This window comes from Taudactylus pleione, unplaced genomic scaffold (genome assembly GCF_031769625.1).
Source record: "Taudactylus pleione unplaced genomic scaffold, aTauple2 ptg000275l, whole genome shotgun sequence".
NCBI lineage: Eukaryota > Metazoa > Chordata > Amphibia > Anura > Myobatrachidae > Taudactylus > Taudactylus pleione.
Window position 1 is genome coordinate 3,472,595 of NW_028284677.1, and position 22,201 is coordinate 3,494,795.

Below are 22,201 nucleotides of genomic sequence, written 5' to 3' on the forward strand. Positions count from 1 at the left end.
GTGGCAGGCATTCCGAGCAACCAGTAGTTTTCTCAGATGCAGGATGATCTGTCCGATGGTCGGGATGTGGATCCGATGCTCCATCTTCGGACGCAGGAAGTGGATCTGAGACACAGTTGGCATTTTTTTTTACAAAAGATGGCTCCTGCAGCATTAGCATAAATTCTCAGATCTGCTGCTACCGAAGATACAGCAGCATAGTAGACATATAAATGAATAAAATGATACTGACGCGCTATCAATCAAGCAGCTGGTAGAGGGATTGTCAGTCCCGGCGAAAATAGAAAGGTATGTATTAGTGTGTAAACCAGCGCTAAATGCTCACAGTGATGCAGTTATGAAAATAACATGCTGAGATGGAAGGTTATAGTTAAACAATAATATACATTTAATTCAACATGGATATAAAAAAAAACTACAAATATTGCACAAGATACTGCAGTAAATTCAATACAAAATCACCAGTTGGCATACAAATTATGCAAGGAAGGAAGGAAAGCCAATATCCTTTATCCTAGGGATTAAATAAGCCCCACATATTTCCAATTGAGGATGAACACATGTGTACAGGGAGCAGCCAGTTGCTGACACATCATTAGGGCATTATAATAGCAGGCAAGGAAGAAGCCTGCATTATACCAAAGCAGGTTGAATTGTTTCCATTGAGGGCTCCAGTTAACTATAGAGATTCCTGAGAACATCCTACAGCTCAGAAAGGGAATATTATTCAAGATTCAAGTAGGAGATCATAACCTTCAGTATAATTCCCCAGCAGCTTATGTATATTGGAATATATAACAGCACATAGTCTCATGCTGTGGCATTGCACTAATCTCACAGGAGAGTGTTATTGAAGTTAAGGTGATTTATTATGTGCTCCTGCATAAGTTATTGCAGGGAAATGACTTCAATACAGTATAGACTCTACTTACATCTAGTAGGAGCACAAAAGAGACTATTTACAGTTCCACATCCACAGTTATAAAGGACTAAAGAAGAGACAATACCTGCATGCGATTAACTGTATTTATTAATGGTAAAAGACTCCAAATATTTAGTAGTTGTATGTACATTGTAATTCTTTATATGAATTGTATTACTAATGTACAGTCTAAATGTATGTTATTTGCCATTTCACCCTCTAAAGACTAAGAACTTGTAACAGTCATTATTGAGTAATACTTGCCTAAGCAGAGATTCGGGAGAGTACCAGGACAGCGACCTCCTGCAAAAGAAGAGAGGATTTGGGTGGTAAATTCAAAATAAAAGTATTGCTATATAATATTTCCATATTGAATAACTGTACACTTACACTAAAGAATGACATATTGACAACTGTATCCTATACAATTTATTTGTAGGTTTTCCCAGGCTAACCTCTAATAGTTTGGGTGGAGGCACATATTTTGTAGCAGTAACCCAATATCCCCTCCGTAATATTTAGCGGGTTACATGGCAATCTTACTTACTCATAAATAGAGCATATGTTTCTCAATAGATTTCATAATAAACTAAGAAGGCAGGCTTGCATATATAACTACTTTATTTGTGTTCTTAATCACCCCTTGATGTTTAGCTGGTGCGATCACATGGTAAGATTGCACCATTGATGCTAAGTCCGATCACGTGACTGTCTAAATCACATGTTCGTATCGGTACCAATAGAATAAGGGGTGTGTGGAGAATCCCGATCATGTGATGCAATTCATGCTCTCATGATCCGGTCACATGACTAAGCCAGCCACGTATTCTGATTCAACTCCAATAGAATCAGGGGTGTGTGAAATGTTCAGATCATATGATAAAGAACGTAATCATATAATATTATATGGACAGCCGTTATTATTATTAGCAACCAATGCTTATAGTATAACTTTTATAGCTATAAATCAGGAGCAATATAATCCTACGGATCAAAAAGGATATATGATCCTGTGTTCTGATCACAGAAATTTACCAAAAAGATGATAACTATGACAGCAGTAGTAACTAGTACCTATAGTGCAACTGTCAAGACTAGAACAAAGACAGTATAGTTCTAAGTTTAAAAATGAAATATTTGGTCATGTATCCTAATCATGATCATAGGATCTAACTAGTCGAATAACGGTACACCTAGATAATCCAACAATGATGAGATAGTGTGTATTCTCTTCTAAAGCCCCAACAAAAAAAAGGGTTGTTTAGTAGCATAGATGTTGACTTAACCCATTAACAAAATTGTTAAGAAATATATATATTATATAAAAGACCACTCCTGTAAATATTCAGTGGCTTTGATAACAGTATTAGATACCTATATAAATATTAAATATTGAGAGAAGGAATAATTGTTTAAATAAACACATAATTATTAGAAATATATTGAAAATTATAATAATTAAAAATACTACTTCTTTTAAAGAAGGTGTATCAAAGTCCAGAGACTTCCGCATCATGTGGAAAAAGTTATAGGAACTTCTAGCTGTAGTAACTAGGGATGTGCAGGCTCGGATAGGTTCGAGTTTGCACGTGGAGTTCGGATTTTTCCCTCCAAAAAAACGGAACTCAGAACGAGGCAAAACGTCATCTTACATGGACGAACATCATCATTCCTGGTCTTTTGTCCAGGAATGATGATGTTCGTCCATGTAAGATGACGTTTTGCCTCGTTCTGAGTTCCGTTTTTTTGGAGGGAAAAATCCGAACTCCACGTGCAACCTCGAACCTATCCGAGCCTGCACATCCCTAGTAGTAACTAAACCAATACTCACGAATGTTATAACAGATTTGATAAATAAACACACTAAAAAAAATTTATATTATATATTCCCATTAAACTAAGACAGTACTGGAGAAAATTAACAAATAACTGAATTTAATTCCATAGATTCATTGAGACCGTCCGGATACAATGAATTGAATTTTAACATCCAGTAGACCTCTCTACTACACAACACATTAAACCTATTTCCCCCTCTAGAGGTGGGGGAAATGGTCTCAAGTCCAATGATACGAAGACCGGTCGGGTCACTATTATGTTTTATATTGAAATGGCGAGGGACACTGAAGAACACTCTTATTCATGATGTTTCTCCGGTGTTCCATAAATCGAGTTCTAAGTGTCCTAATAGTGTTACCCACATAAAATAATCCACAGTCACAAATCAGAAAATACACAACGTATTTGGATTCGCAATTAATAAACGCATTAATTGGGTCTTTAGTTTCCTGTCCAGGTATATCTATTTCTGTGGTTCATCTAGCCATGTGGGAACACATAGTACATTTAGATTTTCCACATTTATAGAACCCTGGTGGTCTGCAGGGTAACCAGCCAGGCCTTTTTAAATTTCTATTATTTTCTCCACTGATCTTAAGATGACTGGGAGCTAGAATCATTTTAAGAGACCTATTTTCTCTAAAAGTGACTACCGGTTTGGTTGGTAAAACATCCCTAGCGTAGTTGACATGGAGAGTTTTCCATTGTATATCCAAGTACTCACAGGGCGAGATTAGCCCTTATTTGTGTTCTGCATCTTGTTCTTACTACAATTACCTGCAGGGCCATAACTAGTGCTGTGCAGCCGGTGCCCCCGCAAAGAGTGCAGGATGCCCTGAGGGTGGAACTGGCTGTCACTGCAATCTCCATTTGCCGGATGCCCATTGTATTGTTCTTAATAGCAGTGCGTCCGGATCCTTCCTCTCCTGGTCTCTCGCCTCTCACACAGCTCTAAACTCCTCCCCCCATTCATGTCACCCCTGACCCCCCCTCACACACATGCGTTACCATTCCTCTCATAAAGATCCAAACTCCCACCCTCCCAATTTACAGCACTACGAGAACTCTCCTGCTCTCTCTCCTCACATAGATTCAAATGCCTCCCCCCCATTTGCAGCACACCTGACCCCCCCCTACCCCATGCAGGTTACTTTTTTCTGCTCTTTTTGCCATCATACAGCTCCAAACCTCCCTCCCCCCATACTTGTTCCCTTCCCCTGCTCTCTCTCCCCTCATACTGCTCCAAATTCCTCCCCCCAATTCGCGGCAGCCCTGATGACCCCCTACCCCACACAGGTTACCCTTTGCTGCTATCTCTCCCCTTACACAGCTCCAAAAACCACCCCACTTCATGCCCCCCCTCCACCTACCAGGTTCCCCATTCCTTGTCTCGCTTGCCTCACAGCTCCAAACTTCCCCTCCCATCCACAGCACCTTGTCCCATAATGCCTAGAGCACAAAGGAGCTGTTGAGCAGCAGGTGAGGCAGGGCAGCATCTGGTTTCACAGGCAGGGAAGGCAGATGACCAGGACCAGCAGTCAGTGAGTGACAGTGACAGATTGGCGGCCGGGTGAGTGCTATCACTATGACTCACTCTGTGAAAGGGGGCATTATTGTGTGGCATAATGTGTAAGGGCCATTCCAGTGTTTAATAATGCGTAAGTGGAACTACTGTGTGGCATAATGTGTAAGGAGCATTACTGTGTGGAATAATGTGTTAGGGGCATTACTGTGTGGCATAATGTGTAAACTGCACTACTGTGTGGCATAATGTGTAAGGGGCACTACTGTGTACCATAATGTGCAAGTGGCACTACTTCCCCACAAGACCATGCCCCTTTTTTTGGTACATGCTAATCCTATTTAAAACATGTGCAACCCTGGTTAGGGTTACGAAGAGATATATATTTCATCCGGTAATTCATATATTGCAACCAAAGGAAATATGTTATTTAAAGTTAATAAATAATTGTATTTTATTGCAATTCATGTATATTCAATGAAATGTGTGATGTATGTGGACATTGAATTGTGTTATGTACAGTAGTGTTTGTGTACACCTTCAGAGATGGCAGCACAGGCTGCTGATGGAAGGTGCCAGAAATGGCATGAGCCCTCACAGAATAAAACCCACTGCTAACATAGGTAGCATCAGTGGCTCGCGCTGCAGGTGGGAAGGAGAGAGGCTCGCGGACAAAGTAATGGCGTGCCTCTATAGCCAGGGGTATAAATAGAATGGCCGGCAGCTTTGCCGGCCAGTCTGCAGATCCCTCCCTCCAGTGCTTGCCCTTCTGTGACCCGGGCCGTTAGTGAGCGGCAATGAGCTGCCGGGAGCAGGGGGGGCAGAGCCGGAAAGGGAGCCCAGCTGGAGTTGGGGAAGCAGGTGGGACGGCAGTACTCACTGCATCTTGCTGCAGATGAAGGAGGCGGCGTCGCGGGAGGTGGTCCTGGCGGTGGAGAGAAACTGAGAGACCCGCACTGGTCAGGGCGTTCCCTGTGAGAGGAGGCGGCTGGCTCAGACTTGAGACCAATGGTCGCAATGAGACTGCCGGTGTCATGGAGCAGGCGGAGGCTACAGCCCGACAGGAGGCGGGTCCGGCAATAGCTGTAAGAGGCAGACAGGTGCCAGTCATGTTCAGGAGGTGGAGCGGTGGCTGGGATCCAAATCGGACAGGGCAGCAGCAGCGCTGTGCTGGAGTGAGTAGCTGCTGCTCTTATCCCCCAATAGGAAACCAAAGCCTTTATCTAAGTCCCCAGACACAAGCAGACAGGAGGCAGAGCCGTGCAGGAAGGGACGGAGGTGGATTACATGTGAGGTAGACTAATCTGTACTAAGGAGGGCGTGCATGCAATGGAATCTGTATGATTCCCGGCAGCGCCTGGCCGACATCAGCAGAGTTCCCGGCAGCGGAAGCCCGACAGCGCTGGAAATCCCGATCGTGGATAGGTAAGTATTCTCTAATCTAACCCCCTAACCCTCATTAGGGGTGCCTAACCCTAACCTCCCCCCCAAGTGCCTAACCCTAATCCCCCTTCTAAGTGCCTAAACCTAACCCCCCCCTTCCCCGCTGCCTAAACCTAAGTCCCCCCCGGGGGTGCCTAACCCTAACCCTCCCTCCCCTTAGCCGAACCCTAACCCTCCCGGGAGGATGCCTAACCCTAAGTCCCCCCCCCGGGTGGCCTAACCCTAACCCTCCCCCCACGCAGCTGTCCGCTCGCGGCGCCCGGCATCCCTTCGATCGGGATGCCGGGCACCGGTCTCCCGGCTTCGGGGAAATGCCGGGCGTCTACATCTAGATGCCCAGCATTTCAGCCCTCGCCGGGATATGACAGTCGGGAAGCCGGCTGCCGGTATTAAGGCAGCCGGCTTCCTGATTGTATACCCATGCAACAGTAGCGCCGACTGGCAAAAGTGTGCCCCGCAGCAGTGAGTGACCTTGAAACAATCCACTCCCATAGATGCACCCTTGGATTCCATACTAATACAGCTCAGTACAGTATACTGTACCTGTCTCAATTATATCAGCACCAGTTAGGATGTATTGAGGGGTATAGGGATTGCCACCCTTTTTCCCATAGTAGAAAATAAGCCAAAACTATTATATAGTGGATTGTTTATTAGACTACTACTGTTGCGCAGTTAAGTGGTGTTACATAATAATAGAGAGGAATATAGAAGACACGTGGCTCATTAAAAATAACTAAGGTAATCACTTCTAGAAATTCTGTACTATAGGAGGAATTCGGGGGAGAGAAGCAAATAACCTTAGCCAGGTTTGAGGATACTTAAGGACTGAGGGCCTGATTCAGAGCCGAACGCTCTGACCAGAGCGCTCGCTCTGAATCAGTGCCCTCCTCCATGAAAATGGAGCGGCCTCCTGGCCGCTCGCATAGCTGTGGGTGACCACCCACAGCATATGCGAGTGTCCATGATGATGGTCGCGATGGCCTTGACCATCCCGACCATCGGGCTTGCGACGGAGACCCTGCGGTAGGGTCTCGCTGCCGCAAGCCCTGGAGTGATTTTGGCTCTATCAGAGCCAAAAATCACTCCCACTGACATCACTAGTGACGTCAGTGGGGCCAGCTTCAGACGGTAGGCGTTCCCATGGGAACACCTCCGTCTGGCAGGCACGCCCCCGGCACGCCCACCAAAGGGGGCGTACTGTCAATCAACATCGACAGCACGCCCCCTTTGGTGCGAGACCCGGAGCGATGGAGAGCCCATCGCTCGCCGGGTCTCGCGCATGCGCACGACGGAGCTCCCTCCGTCGTGCGCATGCGCAGTGGGGGAACATCGACCCGCTTTCGAACGTCCTGCGCTCGCGAGCGGGTCTGAATGACCCCCTGAGATCAGTTATCTGTCACAACAGTATCTAAATATACAGAGTGGAAAAGACTGCAACTTCTGTCAGAGTAATAACAGCTCTATTGGATACAATTCTAAGGCAGAAACAAAGGCGCGCGCCAAATTTATGGGTGTGGTCACCTACCAGAAGGGGCGTGGCTACTGAATATGGGGCGTGCCAACATGACACGACACCCAAATTTTGGCACATTCCTGTACATTCCATATGCACCTTACCTCTGCGGTGGTTTCTCACAACGTGAAACCTCTGAAGAAATGTATCCTCCCTGGGACGATGGCGTCTTCAGTCGGTTTTCACTATTCATGTAGGTCACATCGTCTGGAAGATGCCTGTTCGTGTGGGAATAATAACAAAGTCATCATCCTACAACAGCGTTTCAACCAGCCTCGTGCCTCCTGTGTAACTTCCTTTCCCCTGCGTCTCTCTCAGCCACTGCATCATCCGTCAGCCACACCATAGCCTCCCCCCTGTGTCGTCTCACAGCACACCATCACCGCCACCCTGTGTCAACTCTCAGCACACCATCATCTCCCCCCTGCCTCATCTCTCAACATTCCGTCACCTCCCCCCCTGCGTCATCTCTCAGTCAGGCGATCAGCTCCCCCCTGCGTCGTCTCTCAGTCACACCATCATCTTCCCCCCATGTTCTCTCTCAGCACAGACACACTGGCACAGATACACACACACTGACACATATATATATATATATATATATATATACACACACACACTGACACATGTATACACACACACATATATATATATATATATTATATATACACACACACTGACATATATTCACAATGACAGATATACACACACACACACTGACATACACACACACACACACTGACATATACACATACAGTACATACTGACACATAAACACACACTCAGGGCCGTAGGGAGGGTGGTGCGGCCGGTGCCTCCGCACAGGGCGGAATCCTCTAGCGGCACCGGCCACTAACTGCCCGACTTCGGAGAGGTCTGCAGAAAGTGACCTGCAGTGCTGCGCGGCGCACATCAGCGATGCCGGTGAAGATCACCGCCCTCCACCCACCTCCGAGAGGAAAAGGTAAGCGCTCAGGGGGAGGAGGGGATGAGCGAGAGGGGCGGAAGTGCAGCACAGGGCGCACTGCTGTCCTGCTACGGCGCTGCACACACTGACATATACATATATTCACACTGACACATATACACACACTGACATATACACACTGACATATACACATACAGTACATACTGACACATATACACACACTGACATATACACAAACATACACACTGACATATACACAGACATATACACATACAGTACATACTGACACATATACACATACACACATACACACACTGACACACTAACACAGATACGCACACACATGCTGACAGACACAGACACATACACACGCTGACAGATACACACACACATGCTGACACAGATACACACACACATGCTGACACAGATACATACATGCTGACACATATATACACACATGCTGATGTGGATGCATACATGCTGACAGTAATAGATACACACATGCTGACACAGATACACACACATGCTTACAGATACATACATGCTGACAGTAACACAGATACACACATGCTGACACAGATACACACATGCTGACACAGATACACACATGCTGATACATATATACACGCGCTGATGCATATACACACATGCTGACACAGATACATACATGCTGACAGTAACACAGATACACACATGCTGACACAGATACACACATGCTGACACATGCACACACATGCTGACACAGATACACTCATGCACATGCTGAAACAGATACACACGCTGACACATATATACACACATGCTGACATGCTGCCCCCCTCCCCCAATACTTACCAGTGGTGAAGCTGCAGAGCGCTGGGGAAGGAGAACTTTAACTATCTGTGTCACCCGGTGCCGGCAGCAGCTCTCAGCCTCTCAGGATCAGCATGCTGCAGAATACTAGGAGGAATGCCTTGGAGGGGCTGCACGTCTCTGCTGCAACTCCCCCTACAGTCAGCACCAGCAGCTTGCTGCTGTAGTCATTCACTACACTGTACCGTGTACAGTAGTAGATTTCGTCGGGGGAAGGGGGGGAGCGGAGAGCGGGCGGTGCGGGTAACAATGCCCTGGCTGGCGCCCCCCCCCCCCCTCTGCCACGTCGCCCAGGGCACAAGCCCCGCTCGACACCCCCCCTAGTTACGCCACTGGCACTGGCTCCCACTCCTCTAGGACTCATATTAAATTTGTAAACTCATGATCTAATGTTAGATTTGTTCTTTATAGCCCTGTATCAGCATTATATAGAGGAAGGGAGAGAGTGGAAACATGGATACGCTGACAGGGCTCAAATAGTAGGTACCCTGGAGCAGTACATTGACTCGTATACCAAATGTTTTATTGAGGAAACAAAAAAAGACTCTTTAATCTTTGTGTATTACCTCTTTAGAAAGGAGATTAGGGTATCATGTAATCCTCAACTCTGTGTACCGGTTATGTAATTTCTATTGTATGCTATGTATTTAAGAATGTAGCAGGGTGAAATGTACTTTGGGTGTCTAAGCTTCTCAGTATAAATGTGTTATAAAAAGAAACCTAATACCCGTGTATATGGTAATGCAGGAAATTATTAATGATTATAGTTTGTATATGTTTTAAGTGTGATAGACATCTATATTAAACTACAACTCTACTTAACTGGATTACTCAATTTATTATTACCTCCTTATAATATTTACATAATAGGGTTTTCCCAAGTAGGCCCATACCTACTACCGATACTTGGGTGGAGGCACTGATATCCTTATGTACCACTTAATGGGTGGATATAGGTGGGTATGTTAGACTAGTGGAATGTGAGTTAGTAACCTGGTGACCCTTCACAGAGAGTAAAGGGGGGTTACATATGGGGGGCACACTAATGCCCTTTCTGGCACAGGGCACCAAAATGTCTAGTTATGGCTCTTGTCCACCCTAGTTTTCCTACATTTAGGCCCTGATTCAGACCCACTCGCAAGTGGGCGTACGCACGTTCGCCGTACGTAAAAAAATATTTAAATTCAAGCACTCGCTCGTATTTTCCTACGCAGCTAAAAATCCGCCCCAAACTCAGGCGACCCCTCCTCTGACTAACGAGCGTGCCAAATAGCGAGCGTACATCCCCGAAATGGCTTGAAGGGAACGCACGCACAAGTACAAACCGGAAGTGGGACTGTCAGATTCCGATTACCTGCTCGTTTTTTCGGCCTACCTCCCTCAATCGTATCATGGCAATCAATGTATCAATTAGCTTAATTTTATTTATTTTTTTTATTTGGTTTGAGCAATAAATTGAAACAAAAAATCTGACATTGGATTGTGAAATTATTGTACAAATGGGTTAAATTTAATCCTGGACCAAAAGGCAAAAACTGGGAAAAAACAAAAAAAAAATACAAAAAAAATGGGCTCTTTAAGGAACGTTTAAAAAATCATATAACGAGGCAAATTCAAGAGGCAAAAATAAAATGGTGCGAAAATTAAAACATGATGACATTATTGTTACAATAGGCCCTAACCACCAAATTGAGGGCAAAATAAACCCTCATAAATGTACGCAAATTGATTGTGTCATCCTGACATTAGCAGCTCTGATTTCCACCTGCGTACGGTTTTGTGCTATCCCAAAAAACTGATTTCAAAACACATACCAAGCCGGTTTTCAATCCAACACTAATTGCTTTTCAGCCCTCCTGCGATTAATCTCAACAACATCGTGGAGTCCCGGGACGGAGGAGAAGGCCATCGCCAATGTGGTCGAGTAATCCAGACCCTAAGCTGTGCGAGCATTTTGAAGGGAAAGAGGATCATCCAGTGATGTATGAGTCGGTCCGAACACATTTTACGCTCGCATTTGCTAATGTATGTACGCCCCAAAAACGCCTCGCCACGCCTGCGTTTTTCCATCTCCACCCCCGTCAACACCCAAAAACGCCCTGTTCTGTCAATCACATTTGACAGGTCACTTCCTCTACGCTATTTGACGAACGAGACCAAAAAAGCTCGCAATCTGCCGTAAGCACATGCGCACTGTTACACCGACGCATGCGCGGTTATTCAACATCGGAACGCAACGAGCGTACTGCTGTTTGCGAGTGGCTCTGAATGAGGGCCTTAGTCCTTCTTACTGTGAAGGACTCTCAATGGTACTCCATATTTAAAATGTGGTCTTACTAGTGACTTCTAAAATGATAAAACTATTTTTAGATTACATTAATGCCATTTTTTATGCATGCCAGGGTTTTATTTACCATTGCAGTCTACCTGGCACTCAATCAACTACTGCCTGCTATAACTCTGTTAACTAATATTTATAAATCATTTTCCATCTCAGCTGTCCCCATTTGTATTCCATGTAATGTGTAAGTAGTATAGTCATTAACATGGCTTAGATGTATATCCCTACATCTTGGTACATTTAATTTCATCTGCCATTTTGTCTAAATCATTTTGTACCAACAACTATCTTGTTCTGTACTAATAACCCTACAAAGCTTATTGTAATCAACAAAAATTGTCACTATGCTTACTACATCAACTGCAAGGTAATTTATCAATCTCTTGAAAAGGACAGGGACATATAATGAGCTCTGTGGTACAACACTAATAGCTTTAGTCTAATCTGAATATGTTTAAATTATAATTACCATTTGTTTTCCATCCTTAAACCAGTTCTCTAGCCACGAAGATCTAGAACTTCCATCATTTTTTACCAGACTATTATACCGGAATTTTTCAATATATTACTATTTTGAGAAATGTAGTGTAACTAGTTAAATATTTTTTTCAAATTTAAAATAACATACTTTAATAACAAAAAAAAGTCAAGAGCCTTTACTTGCACTAAGTGCACAATATTAACTATGTAAACAAGCATGATAAACAGTGATCATCTTTTATATAGTGCACTAATATAGTTTAATTATTAACATAAACTTCTTTATTTGCAAGAAAAAAAGTCAAGAGCCTTCACTTACACAACAAGAATAACTTTACACAAACTACCAGGACTGGGCTGGATTAAGGGTCACATAAGCCTGGGGCTGAAATTGATCAAGGGTCTACACCAGGGGTGGGGAACCTTTTTTCTGCTGAGGGCCATTTTGATATATATAACATTATTCGCGGGCCCAAACAGACCATGCCCCTCCTTGTGACATCACACGGGAGCACAACTGCCGGTGATTACAGCAACGCGGGGACGCTCCAGGCGGCACTGCTGCATAGATTCTGGCTGCAGGGTGCCATTCTAAGCACCCTGCTAGCCAGATGAGGCTAGCATAAAAAAAGCTCTGAGGGCCAGGCTTCATTGGCCCCCGGACCTGAGGTTCCCCATCCCTGGTCTACACCATGTTGACAAATGTGATTGATTGGACACTGACAGCAAATAGACCATCAAGATTTTATTGAAGTCAGTACTTTGTAGGTCCACCACGTGCAGTGATTTGATGAGGATACATATGGATATGTCATGCCAGCGTGACTTGTCTGGCATAAGGGAGCCTCCAGATCCCGTGCAACTCTGCTAGTGTTGTGCGTCTTTTTTGTCGAAAATGTATATCTGTGTGCACCTGAATCTGTATATGAAGTACAAAGGAACTTGGAATGAAAAAAGCTGCGGCTGCTACATTGTAGCACTTTGTATACAGATTCAGGGACTCAGTCGCACACATATATACAAGTATCACATATAAAATGAATCAGCACAGTCTGGTGCATCCTAGTCACATTGCATTGCGACTTAGACACATTTAGACACATCTGCCCACCCAATCAGGTAGTGGCACAAAGGCAGCTGCTGCTGATTGCCTGGCAGGCTGCAGTAGAGCTGGAGACAGATGGCCACCTATGGACCTGCGTCTAATCTGACTGAGAGACTGCGCTGCTGCTGTTTTCTCTGCCAGCATCTCCCCAAGTCTCCACTCTCCAAAGATGGTCGGTGCTGTTCATCTGCATCTTGGCGGGCCTTAAATACAGTGACCCACTGAACGGCTGCATACTGCCCACCGAGAAGGCTGTTTACAAGCTTGAGTGCATACAGCCGCAGCCCGTCTGGTAAGATGACAGCAGCCAGCAGGGGTTGAAGCACCCCATGCGATTGCACAGCTCACCCAACCCTAGAAACGGCCCTGCCCACACCTGTGACCCCTACCCCTTTCTATTTTTCTTCTCAGTTATAACCTCTATATTATAATTCTCTTCCAACCTTATTCATTGGAGGGTTATCTATTTTGATTGGAAAACTCCTAGCAGTTGTTACCATACAGTTTTTATATTTATAATAACACTTTTAGTTTTGTGCACCTTGTTATGGCTCCTTCTAAAACCTCTCCACACTTATTTCTCCTTTCCTTTAGGGGGATTTATTTCCTGACTACACTGTTTTGCACACTGGGCCTGATTCAGAGCCGGACGCTCTGACCAGAGCGCTCGCACTGAATCAGGGCCCTCCTACCTGAAAATGGAGCGGCCTCTTGGACGCTCGCATAGCTGTGGGTGACCACCCACAGCTTATGCGAGCGTCCATGATGATGGTCGCGATGGTCAAGACCATTGCGACCATTGGGCTTGCGACGAGACCCTGCGGTAGGGTCTCGCTGCCGCAAGCCCTGGAGTGATTTTGGCTCTATCAGAGCCAAAATCACTCCCACTGACATCACTAGTGATGTCAGTGGGGCCGGGCCCAGACGGTAGGCGTTCCCATGGGAACGCCTCCGTCTGGCAACCATGCCCCCGGCACGCCCACCAAAGGGGGCGTGCTGTCAGTCACCATCAACAGCATGCCCCGTTTAGTGCGAGACCCATAACGACGGCTTGGCCGTCGTTATTCGGGTCTCGCGCATGCGCACGACGGAGCTCCCTCCGTCGTGCGCATGCGCATTTGGGTACCATCGACCCGCTTGCGAGCGTCCTGCACTCGCGAGCGGGTCTGAATGAGACCCTCTGCTTCAACTTACCCTTAGTCCATAGTTTAAAGTCTCCTCCAGACTTCTACCCATCTTTATCCACCTGCACATCTCATAGTGTTCATTCTAGCACCCTGCGCCTGCCACAACCTATGCAGTTCCTCTTTCCTGCCTGTGGTTTGCTTTCTCCTCTGGTGCTTCTAGGACACATAGCTGATTCAACAAACTGCTGAGATACAGACCAGAGTATGCTAGAAGCACCAGAGCGACACCCAAGGCAGGAAAGAGGAACTGCACAGTTTGTGAGAGTTACAGGGTCCTAGAATGAACACTGTCAGAGTGTGTAACAAACACATTGAGGTGCAGCCTATCTATGCTGTAACTAAGAGAGAAATACTCCCATTTCACTATAAACATCAAAACCGTTCTCTCCATGCCCAAGATGGCGCATCAATCTACACCCCAATTGCTATGAAATTCCTCTCCTTCTACTGACTCCATGCTAATTTCTAATGAGGCTGCGCAACCTGTAAAAGGCCCCTCTCACCCAGCAATTGGTGTAAGTTCTCCTTTCCTACCTACGAAAGAATAAAAGATAGCAACGCGATAGCAGAACTTGGTGCCAGAATGTAGCACATAAAAGTGACGTCATGTTCTCCCACAATAATCTTAAACTCACAATGTCCATGAAGATCCCAAATTCTACTAAAGGAATTGCTCCATTGTACACAGGCCCTGATTCAGAGCCGGACGCTCTGAAAGAGCGCTCGCTCTGAATCAGGGCATTTTTTTTTTTTTGGAGCGGACACAGCTATTGCGAGTGACCAGGATGGTGGTCGTGATGGTCAAGACCATCGCGACCATCGGGCTTGCGACGAGACCCTTGTGGTAGGGTCTCGTGGCCGCAAGCCCCAGAGAGCTCCTGGCTCTAATAGAGCCGGGAGCTCTCCCACTGACATCACTGGTGATGTCAGTGGGGCTGCCCACAAATGGCAGGCGTTCGCATGGGAACGCCTCCGTTTGTGAAGCCACCCCTATGCCATGCCTCCAAAATGGTGCGAGCTGTCGATCAAAATCGACAGCCGTCCTCTTTTGGTACGAGACCCGAAGCGACGGAGCACCCGTCGCTAGCCGGGTCTCGCGCATGCGCACATCGGAGCCGGCTCCGGCGTGTGCATCCGCAGTGGCCTAACATCGACCCGCTCGCGAGCCGGTCTGAATCAGGCCTACAGTCCCTTACAGTCTGTTCAGCTATTTGCAGATGACTTCAGATGGGATGTAGTCAAAATACCGATGGCCGGGATGCCGTCTGTTGAAAACCTGGTGTCTGAATCCCGATCCGAGACTAAACATAGACGGCTAAATCCAAAGCCAGCCTACATCCAGACGCCAGAATCCCTACAGACTGCATCCCGAATGAAGGTAAGTGGACCGTCCTTAGCTGTTAGCCACAGGGGGTGTAAGGGGGGGTAGCATTAGGCACCACGGGGGGTTATGCTTTGGGGGGGGCGGAGGTTAGGGTTAGGCACCACTGGGGGGTTTAGGGTAATGCAATAAGGGGGTACGGTTAGGTTTAGGCACCAAGGGGGAGGGTTAGGCACTAACAGGGAGGGTTAGGGTGCAAGAAGGGAGGGTTAGGAAGAGAAGGGGGGAGGGTTAGTATACTTACCCGACCCCTGTTGGGATTCTAAGCATAGGGATGCCACTGTCCACATTTTGACAGCAGGCATCTCGACTGCCGGGATATCAAACCCAAACCCTTCAGATCCCCATCCACCATCGCCATAGTCCCCACATGTGGACCACAAGGGTGGTCCAGGTACTTGCCTCCTCCCTCTTGGCAGCTATTGGAGATTACCCAGTCACACCAGTAAATATGCTCTGTTTGTATTACGATATTTTTGATGATAACTGACAGTTTTTTTGAGAAATGGGATCAGAACATAGCTTAAAAAGTCTAAATCAAAAAAGATATTGCTCATGCTAGCAAATGCATCTAAGTACAAGTTGTGCAGTTTGGCAATGGGAGCCTGGCACTATTTGTACAAGAGTTCCAGTGAATAGGAGTGACCTTTCACTCCAGGTCAGTAAGGCAACATCTAATCTAAACAAATGTTTATCTGATCAAGTTATCCTGAGCCCACAAAATTAATGACAACGCTATAAAACTAAAACAGGTAGCTGCAAGAATAAGGCTGGGTATGCATCAGGTGTTATATTGGACAATATATATCGTTCCGACGTGGATTGGAACAATGTATCGTCCATAATGTTCAGTGTGTACCCTCAATTGCGCATTCACTTGCGTCGTCAGTGGGGTGGTCCCATCTGATGTACTGCACGTCAGATGGGCTGACCACTCTGGCGATGGTATGCAGGTGAATGCTGGATGGTAGGGTATATCGCGTAGTGATACACCTGGTGTGCATATTGGGTATCGGGTCTGCTGGGATACACTTCGTTCTGATGTGTACCCGGCCTAAGTTACACTTTACCAAAAACATTAAACACAGGGAATTTGGTGGACCTTCGATTTTTCTATGTAATCTTCCTTCAACAATTACTGTAACTATATTCTATTTTCTCTTCTTTTAGGATAACAGCAGGAATCTGCTTTCATATATTGTTTCATACTACTTGCGACACTTTGATGATGTAAGTATATATAATTTGCAACATTTTGAAGATCTAAAATGTGAACAGTCGGTATCATGTTGTTCGTTTGCTTTGTGTCTCTGAATGGTTATTACAGCTTGGCTTAATCCTGATGAACTTTCATCTTTCTGCAGTGTTCCCATATACAGTATTATGCCTGATGCGGAAATGTCTGCAGTACCGCTCCCCATCACAGACACAAATTACATATATTTAATAAGTTGTAATTGCGATCATATGCAAAGTGGCTACAATCTTATGTCAACAATAGTAACATATAACTTTGAAGTTATATGTATAATTTGTACCTATGTTTTAAACCATTTCTTTTGTGTGTAACAAACATATTAGCTACTTGCTATGCATCAATTAAACTGAAATATCTCAGTAATATAGCAGAGATAACTCCATCTCCTGTATAAGGAAAAATGTGCATAAACACACAGACAATAACATAATATATGACTGAGTGAAAAATAATCACCAATCAGCATTAGTGGAGCATTAGCAGCCAATCACGACCAGTTCGCTATCGCTTTCGACAATCATAATTTAATTTACTATTTGCATGTAACATTGACCATCACAAGCTATTAACTAGGCCTCATAGGCCTCATCCAGCCCAAAGGCTGCTACCGGCCCAAAGGCCACATCTCAACTATTAGGCCCTCAGGCCTCGTCCAGCCCAAAGGTTACTACCGGCCCAAAGGCCGCATCACCACTTACTGTCCCACAGGCCCATCCAGCCCAGGGGCTGCTACCAGCCTAAACGTTAATATTTTATTGGTGCTGGCCCAGCGCTTATCAAGGGGTACAGGGGCCCATGAAGAGAGTTTGCTGGTGTGCACATACGTACAGCCTACTCAGCTAAGGCCATAGTGCAGAAGGAGGCTTCTAGAAGGCTCATGAGAACAGCAGAGGAACATGGCATGCAGAGTAGGTGGGAAGCAAGAGCAGAGGAAATAAAAGGTCTGCTCTCAGTCAGTATGTGGGAGAGTGAAGTAGGTCAGTGCCGGGCAACAGCCATGTCAGGGTGGCTGTTGGCACCTGAGGCAAAACGACGCTCCGCAGCGAGGAGAGGTGAGCTTGGTGACTGCAGTCAGCCACGGAAGTTGCCAGACTTGCCCCCCACCCCAATGGAAGAGAGGAAAAGCGGACCTGGTGATTGACACAGCTGAGGGAGCAACCTGATTTATCTCCAACCATCCAGATGGTTTGACTGGAGAGGATGGACTTTGCGGAAGGGAAAGCAGGTCCTTGAAAGCAGCCAGACTTCCCTAGGAGGAAGGGGTAACGGAAATCTTTATAGTTAGGTCTAGGTATGGTTTGTTGGCAGATTGTGCAAGCTTGGCATTATCTCCTAACCACCATGCAGATGCCTGGCCAGTAAAACCTCTGGCGTAGACAATTGAGAGTTTTCTCCACTCCCAAATGCACTCCCTTGGGGTGTACATGGGTTGCTGCCAATATCAAAGGAACATTTACCTGTGGCACCATGAGCTGTTTAACTCATTTCCCTTGAATCACCGCTACTCTACATAGCAGGTTCCCTTCTATTCTAAAGTATGGTTCTCTTTTAGCCAGTACCCCAGCTTTGCACACTTCATTCATCTCCACAACATTTCCTTTAATTGGTCTCTAGTAAAGTCTTGGAGTGTTATAGTCCTGGACACAGGAGACCAGTCCTCCACCAGCTGGCCAGGTTTCTGCTTCCTCTCATCCTTTTCAGAGCAGGCCTCCTTCTTCACGTCTTCTGGTAGGTGGTGCTGGTCTGATTGCAGCCAAAGCCTGGCACTCAGGCTCCAGATCTTGCGGCTTTCTGATTTCTTCCTCCAGTTCCGGAATATGAGCAACAGGATTATATAAGGTCAGACATCCGGCCGGTAATTCAGTTGCCGGCATGTCCAGACCAATCAAGTCGAGTAGAATCTCCCAGAACAGGGGAAAGTGTCGCCCCAGAATAAAGGGATATGGCAACCTTTTTTTGCTATTGCTGCTATCACTTGCACCATTTGTCCCTTCACAGTCACGTAAAGACAGACATGGTCATATTCCCCAGTGTCTCCGTGGACCCTTACTAGCGGCAGCCAGTCCATCAGTCTTTCCATATCCACATAGGCAAGCTGTGCTTCACCCATCCAACAAGGAGCTAATTGTGCCACTCAATCCTCCACTGGACATGCAAGCCGAGCAGCCGCCCTCTCAAAGGACAACAGAAATGCCAACATCATCTGATGGGGTGATCCTCTGCATCACGGCAGGCCGGCATTCACCCAGTCGCAGTGGACTGAGCTCTGCTTGCAGCAGTTTGTTGCTCTCCACCTGAACCTCAGCGACTGGTAGCATTTGGGCTTGCTGAGCCTGTTGTGCTGCAGCTAATTTAGTTAAGGCTCGGAGGATTTCCTCCATCTTGCTGTCTGAGCTGACTGTGTAGTGAAATTGGGCCTCTCTTATCATGCACCGGCAAGCCAGTGTTTTGACGCCAATATAAACTGTGATCACTGCATATTACCTTGTAAGGAGCACAACACACCAAAAAAAAAAAACTTTCCCTTTAAGTGGGTTTAAAAAACTGTCTTACAAATGAATTGTTTGTTTACAATACACACAGGAACAAACTTCCCTGGTTTACTTGTACCACATTGTGTTTTCAATACAGTCAAAACATTTCTTCATGCGGCACTACAATAACCAACAATTCTCAAAGTGCTGTCTCTTTAACTGGGCTTATACAGTCTAAAACAGATAAACCTTTCCTTAGCAGCCTGTGCTTAGTTATATGTTCCACACCCAACATTAACAAGGCCAAGGAAACACAGAGTAAATACATTTGGTGCTTTTCAGCCGGATAAGGACTTTTTCAGAAACCGTTGAGTTTGTTTGGAAATAATCACACTGTGTATACACGTTTCTCTTCACAAATAACACAGCATAAACTTTACACATGAGCACCTAGCACAACTTTTCAACATTTGCAAATAAAACAATTTTTACAGGCCGGTTAACATCACTCACCAACCCAACAAGACAGCGTCTGGTCTCTGCCACGCGATTTGCGGCTAGCAGAATGACAGCATTTTGTAAGATTGTCCTTACAATAAAACACTCTTGACAGCAGTTGTTCTTGTCAGATTGCTTTTACATCTTCACATTTTCTAAAACAGCATATGGCTCCCTGACACTAATGGGCCCCATCCATCTGCAATGGATTGCTGCGATATGGCGATGCTGCAACCCAGCATCGTGGGATCGCAGAAATCCAACATGTTGGATTTTGCCGATTTGACAATCGCAATCAAAACATGATCGCGATCTTCAAATCGCCGACATTCAACATGGCAAATGTATATATGTAATGTGGTTGAACAAGCAAAACAAAAATCAAAAGGATTTGGACTGTTTCACTGGACTCCCATTGCAGTGTTCCAGATTTGCAGTATGGTATGTGCATCAAGTTAATAAATATTTATTTAGATATTACATTCTGTAGGATACCTAAGGGTACTGTAAAATGTAATAAGAGAGGCAGCATTGCAGGGACTCAAAACTAAGGCAGATGACTGTTACTCTAATTCCTGTGCTTTTATCTTTCAGAATGCTGGGAAAGAAGAATGTGCTTATATCTTGCCGGAACCTCAAGATCTCTTTCAAGCTTCACAGATGAAGTTTGAAGACTTTATAAAAGACCTTCGGAAAATAAAGAAAGATTTGCTTGGTATGTTAAGTTGTTAAAAAGGGAACACTTACTTACATTTTGTTCTAGGAATTACAAAATAACAAAATAAGACAAGAGTGGGAACAATGAGAAAAAAATCATTACAATGACAAAATATTAATAGCAAAGAGACTATCAATAAGCAATAGTAGTACAACCTCCTCTTGGCTGGTCGTGATGTTAGATACAGAGACACACATAAGCGCCTTTATTATTCATATATAAATGTTTAATCTGAAAGACTATATTAAAAAATCAGTAATAAAAAAAAAATGATCACCTTCTCCTAAATCTAATCAATAGTCACAGTGCAGGTGGCTGAGCTGTAGATGGTACAGACTATTGACGCAGCTGCACTATTGGCTCGAACACCCATTCAGACAGGATGGTGGCAGTGGCAGGACATCAGGAGAGAGTGTAGATGATGTAACTACTGTAGTGCGAGCTGCAAGAACACCGGGTCATCATATTTACAGTCAAATCTACAAAGGGATAAAGTAAGTGCCTCCATTTACTGCCGAACGTCCCAATGACCAAACACTTAGCTTTGTGGGACGCAAAGTAGAGTCCATATGTACCACTGTTGGAAATTAAGGTGATCACAGGGCTACACAGCCCCAGGAAGGTCAGCAAGTGAGAATAGAGTGCACTCAATGAGGAAGCCAGTAGGCGTCCAACCAGGGGCGTAAATACAGGAGGCGATGGAAGACAGTCACCTCCGGGTGCTAGCCCTGAAGGGGGCACACTAACTTCCTCCATTGCTCCAGGTTCTGCTTTATATGCCCCAGAGCAGGAATAAGCAAGGAGCCCAGGGAGCATGTGCTATGGCCCTCCCTCTCCCAGGGATCCCACCCTGAAATCAGGTCATCAGGGACAGATCTCCAGCAAGGGAACTGCACCAATGCACATAAAAGGGACAGGGCAGAGCCTGGAGGGCATGGCCCCACTATCATTTGCTGTTTTTTTTTCTCCCTCATACATTTTGGACCTGTTTCTTATGCTGTTGCAGCAAATAGCAAGAACAGAAGACCCTGATCAGCAATAGATAGTATTTGTGTGCAGGGGTGTTGGTAGTTAATTGGGTCAGAGTGTGTGTCTGGGTGCTGATTTTGGGGTGTTGGCACAGCATTAAATGCAGGGAGGGAGAGTGTGTGGGTGCTGGGGTGTTCACAGTGAAAACAGCTGTGATTTTGTGTGTAGGAGTGAAAGCAGGAGAAAGTATTTGCCTGGGTGCTGCTGGGGTATTGGCAGTGAATGCAGGGGAGGAGAGTGTGTGTCTGGGTGCTGCTGGGGTGTTGGATGTGAATGTGGAGGGGGTGAGATTGTGTGTCTGGGTGATGCTAGGGTGTTGGCTATGAATGCAGTAAGAGGAGAGTGTGTGTTTGGGTGCCGCTGGGGTGTTGGAAGTAAATGCAGGGGGAGGAGAGTGTGTGCCTGGGTGCTGCTGGTGTGTAGGAAGTGAATGTGGCAGGGCTGAGATTGTGTGTCTGGGAGCTGCTAGGGTGTTGCCTATGAATGCAGTAGGAGGAGTGTGTGTGTGTTTGGGTGCTGCTAGTGTGCTGGAAGTGAATGGAGAGGGAGGAGAGTGTGTGACTCTCTGCTGCTGGAGTGTTAATAGTAAATATCGTGTAGGGGGAGTATGTGTGAGTGCAAGCAGGTTTTGGCACCAACAACTATCTTGCCTCCTGGCTCCTGGTATGAACTTAGGGCCTGATTCAGAGCCGGACACTCTGACCAGAG

The 22,201-nt window shown here is 45.7% G+C and overlaps 1 protein-coding gene across 2 annotated transcripts in view; it reads left to right on the forward strand.

The window, feature by feature from the left end:
* FMN2 (formin 2) overlaps nucleotides 1-22,201 on the forward strand; it is a 414,500-nt gene that overhangs the window by 279,163 nt on the left and 113,136 nt on the right. For both annotated transcript variants that reach the window (XR_015880159.1, XM_088481581.1), the window contains exons 12-13: nucleotides 16,687-16,746; nucleotides 20,341-20,461. Coding sequence is in view for 1 of the 2 variants with exons in the window: in XM_088481581.1 (XP_088337707.1) it covers nucleotides 16,687-16,746; nucleotides 20,341-20,461 (181 nt within the window). In the remaining variant the exon portion in view is untranslated. The remainder of the gene's footprint in view (nucleotides 1-16,686; nucleotides 16,747-20,340; nucleotides 20,462-22,201) is intronic.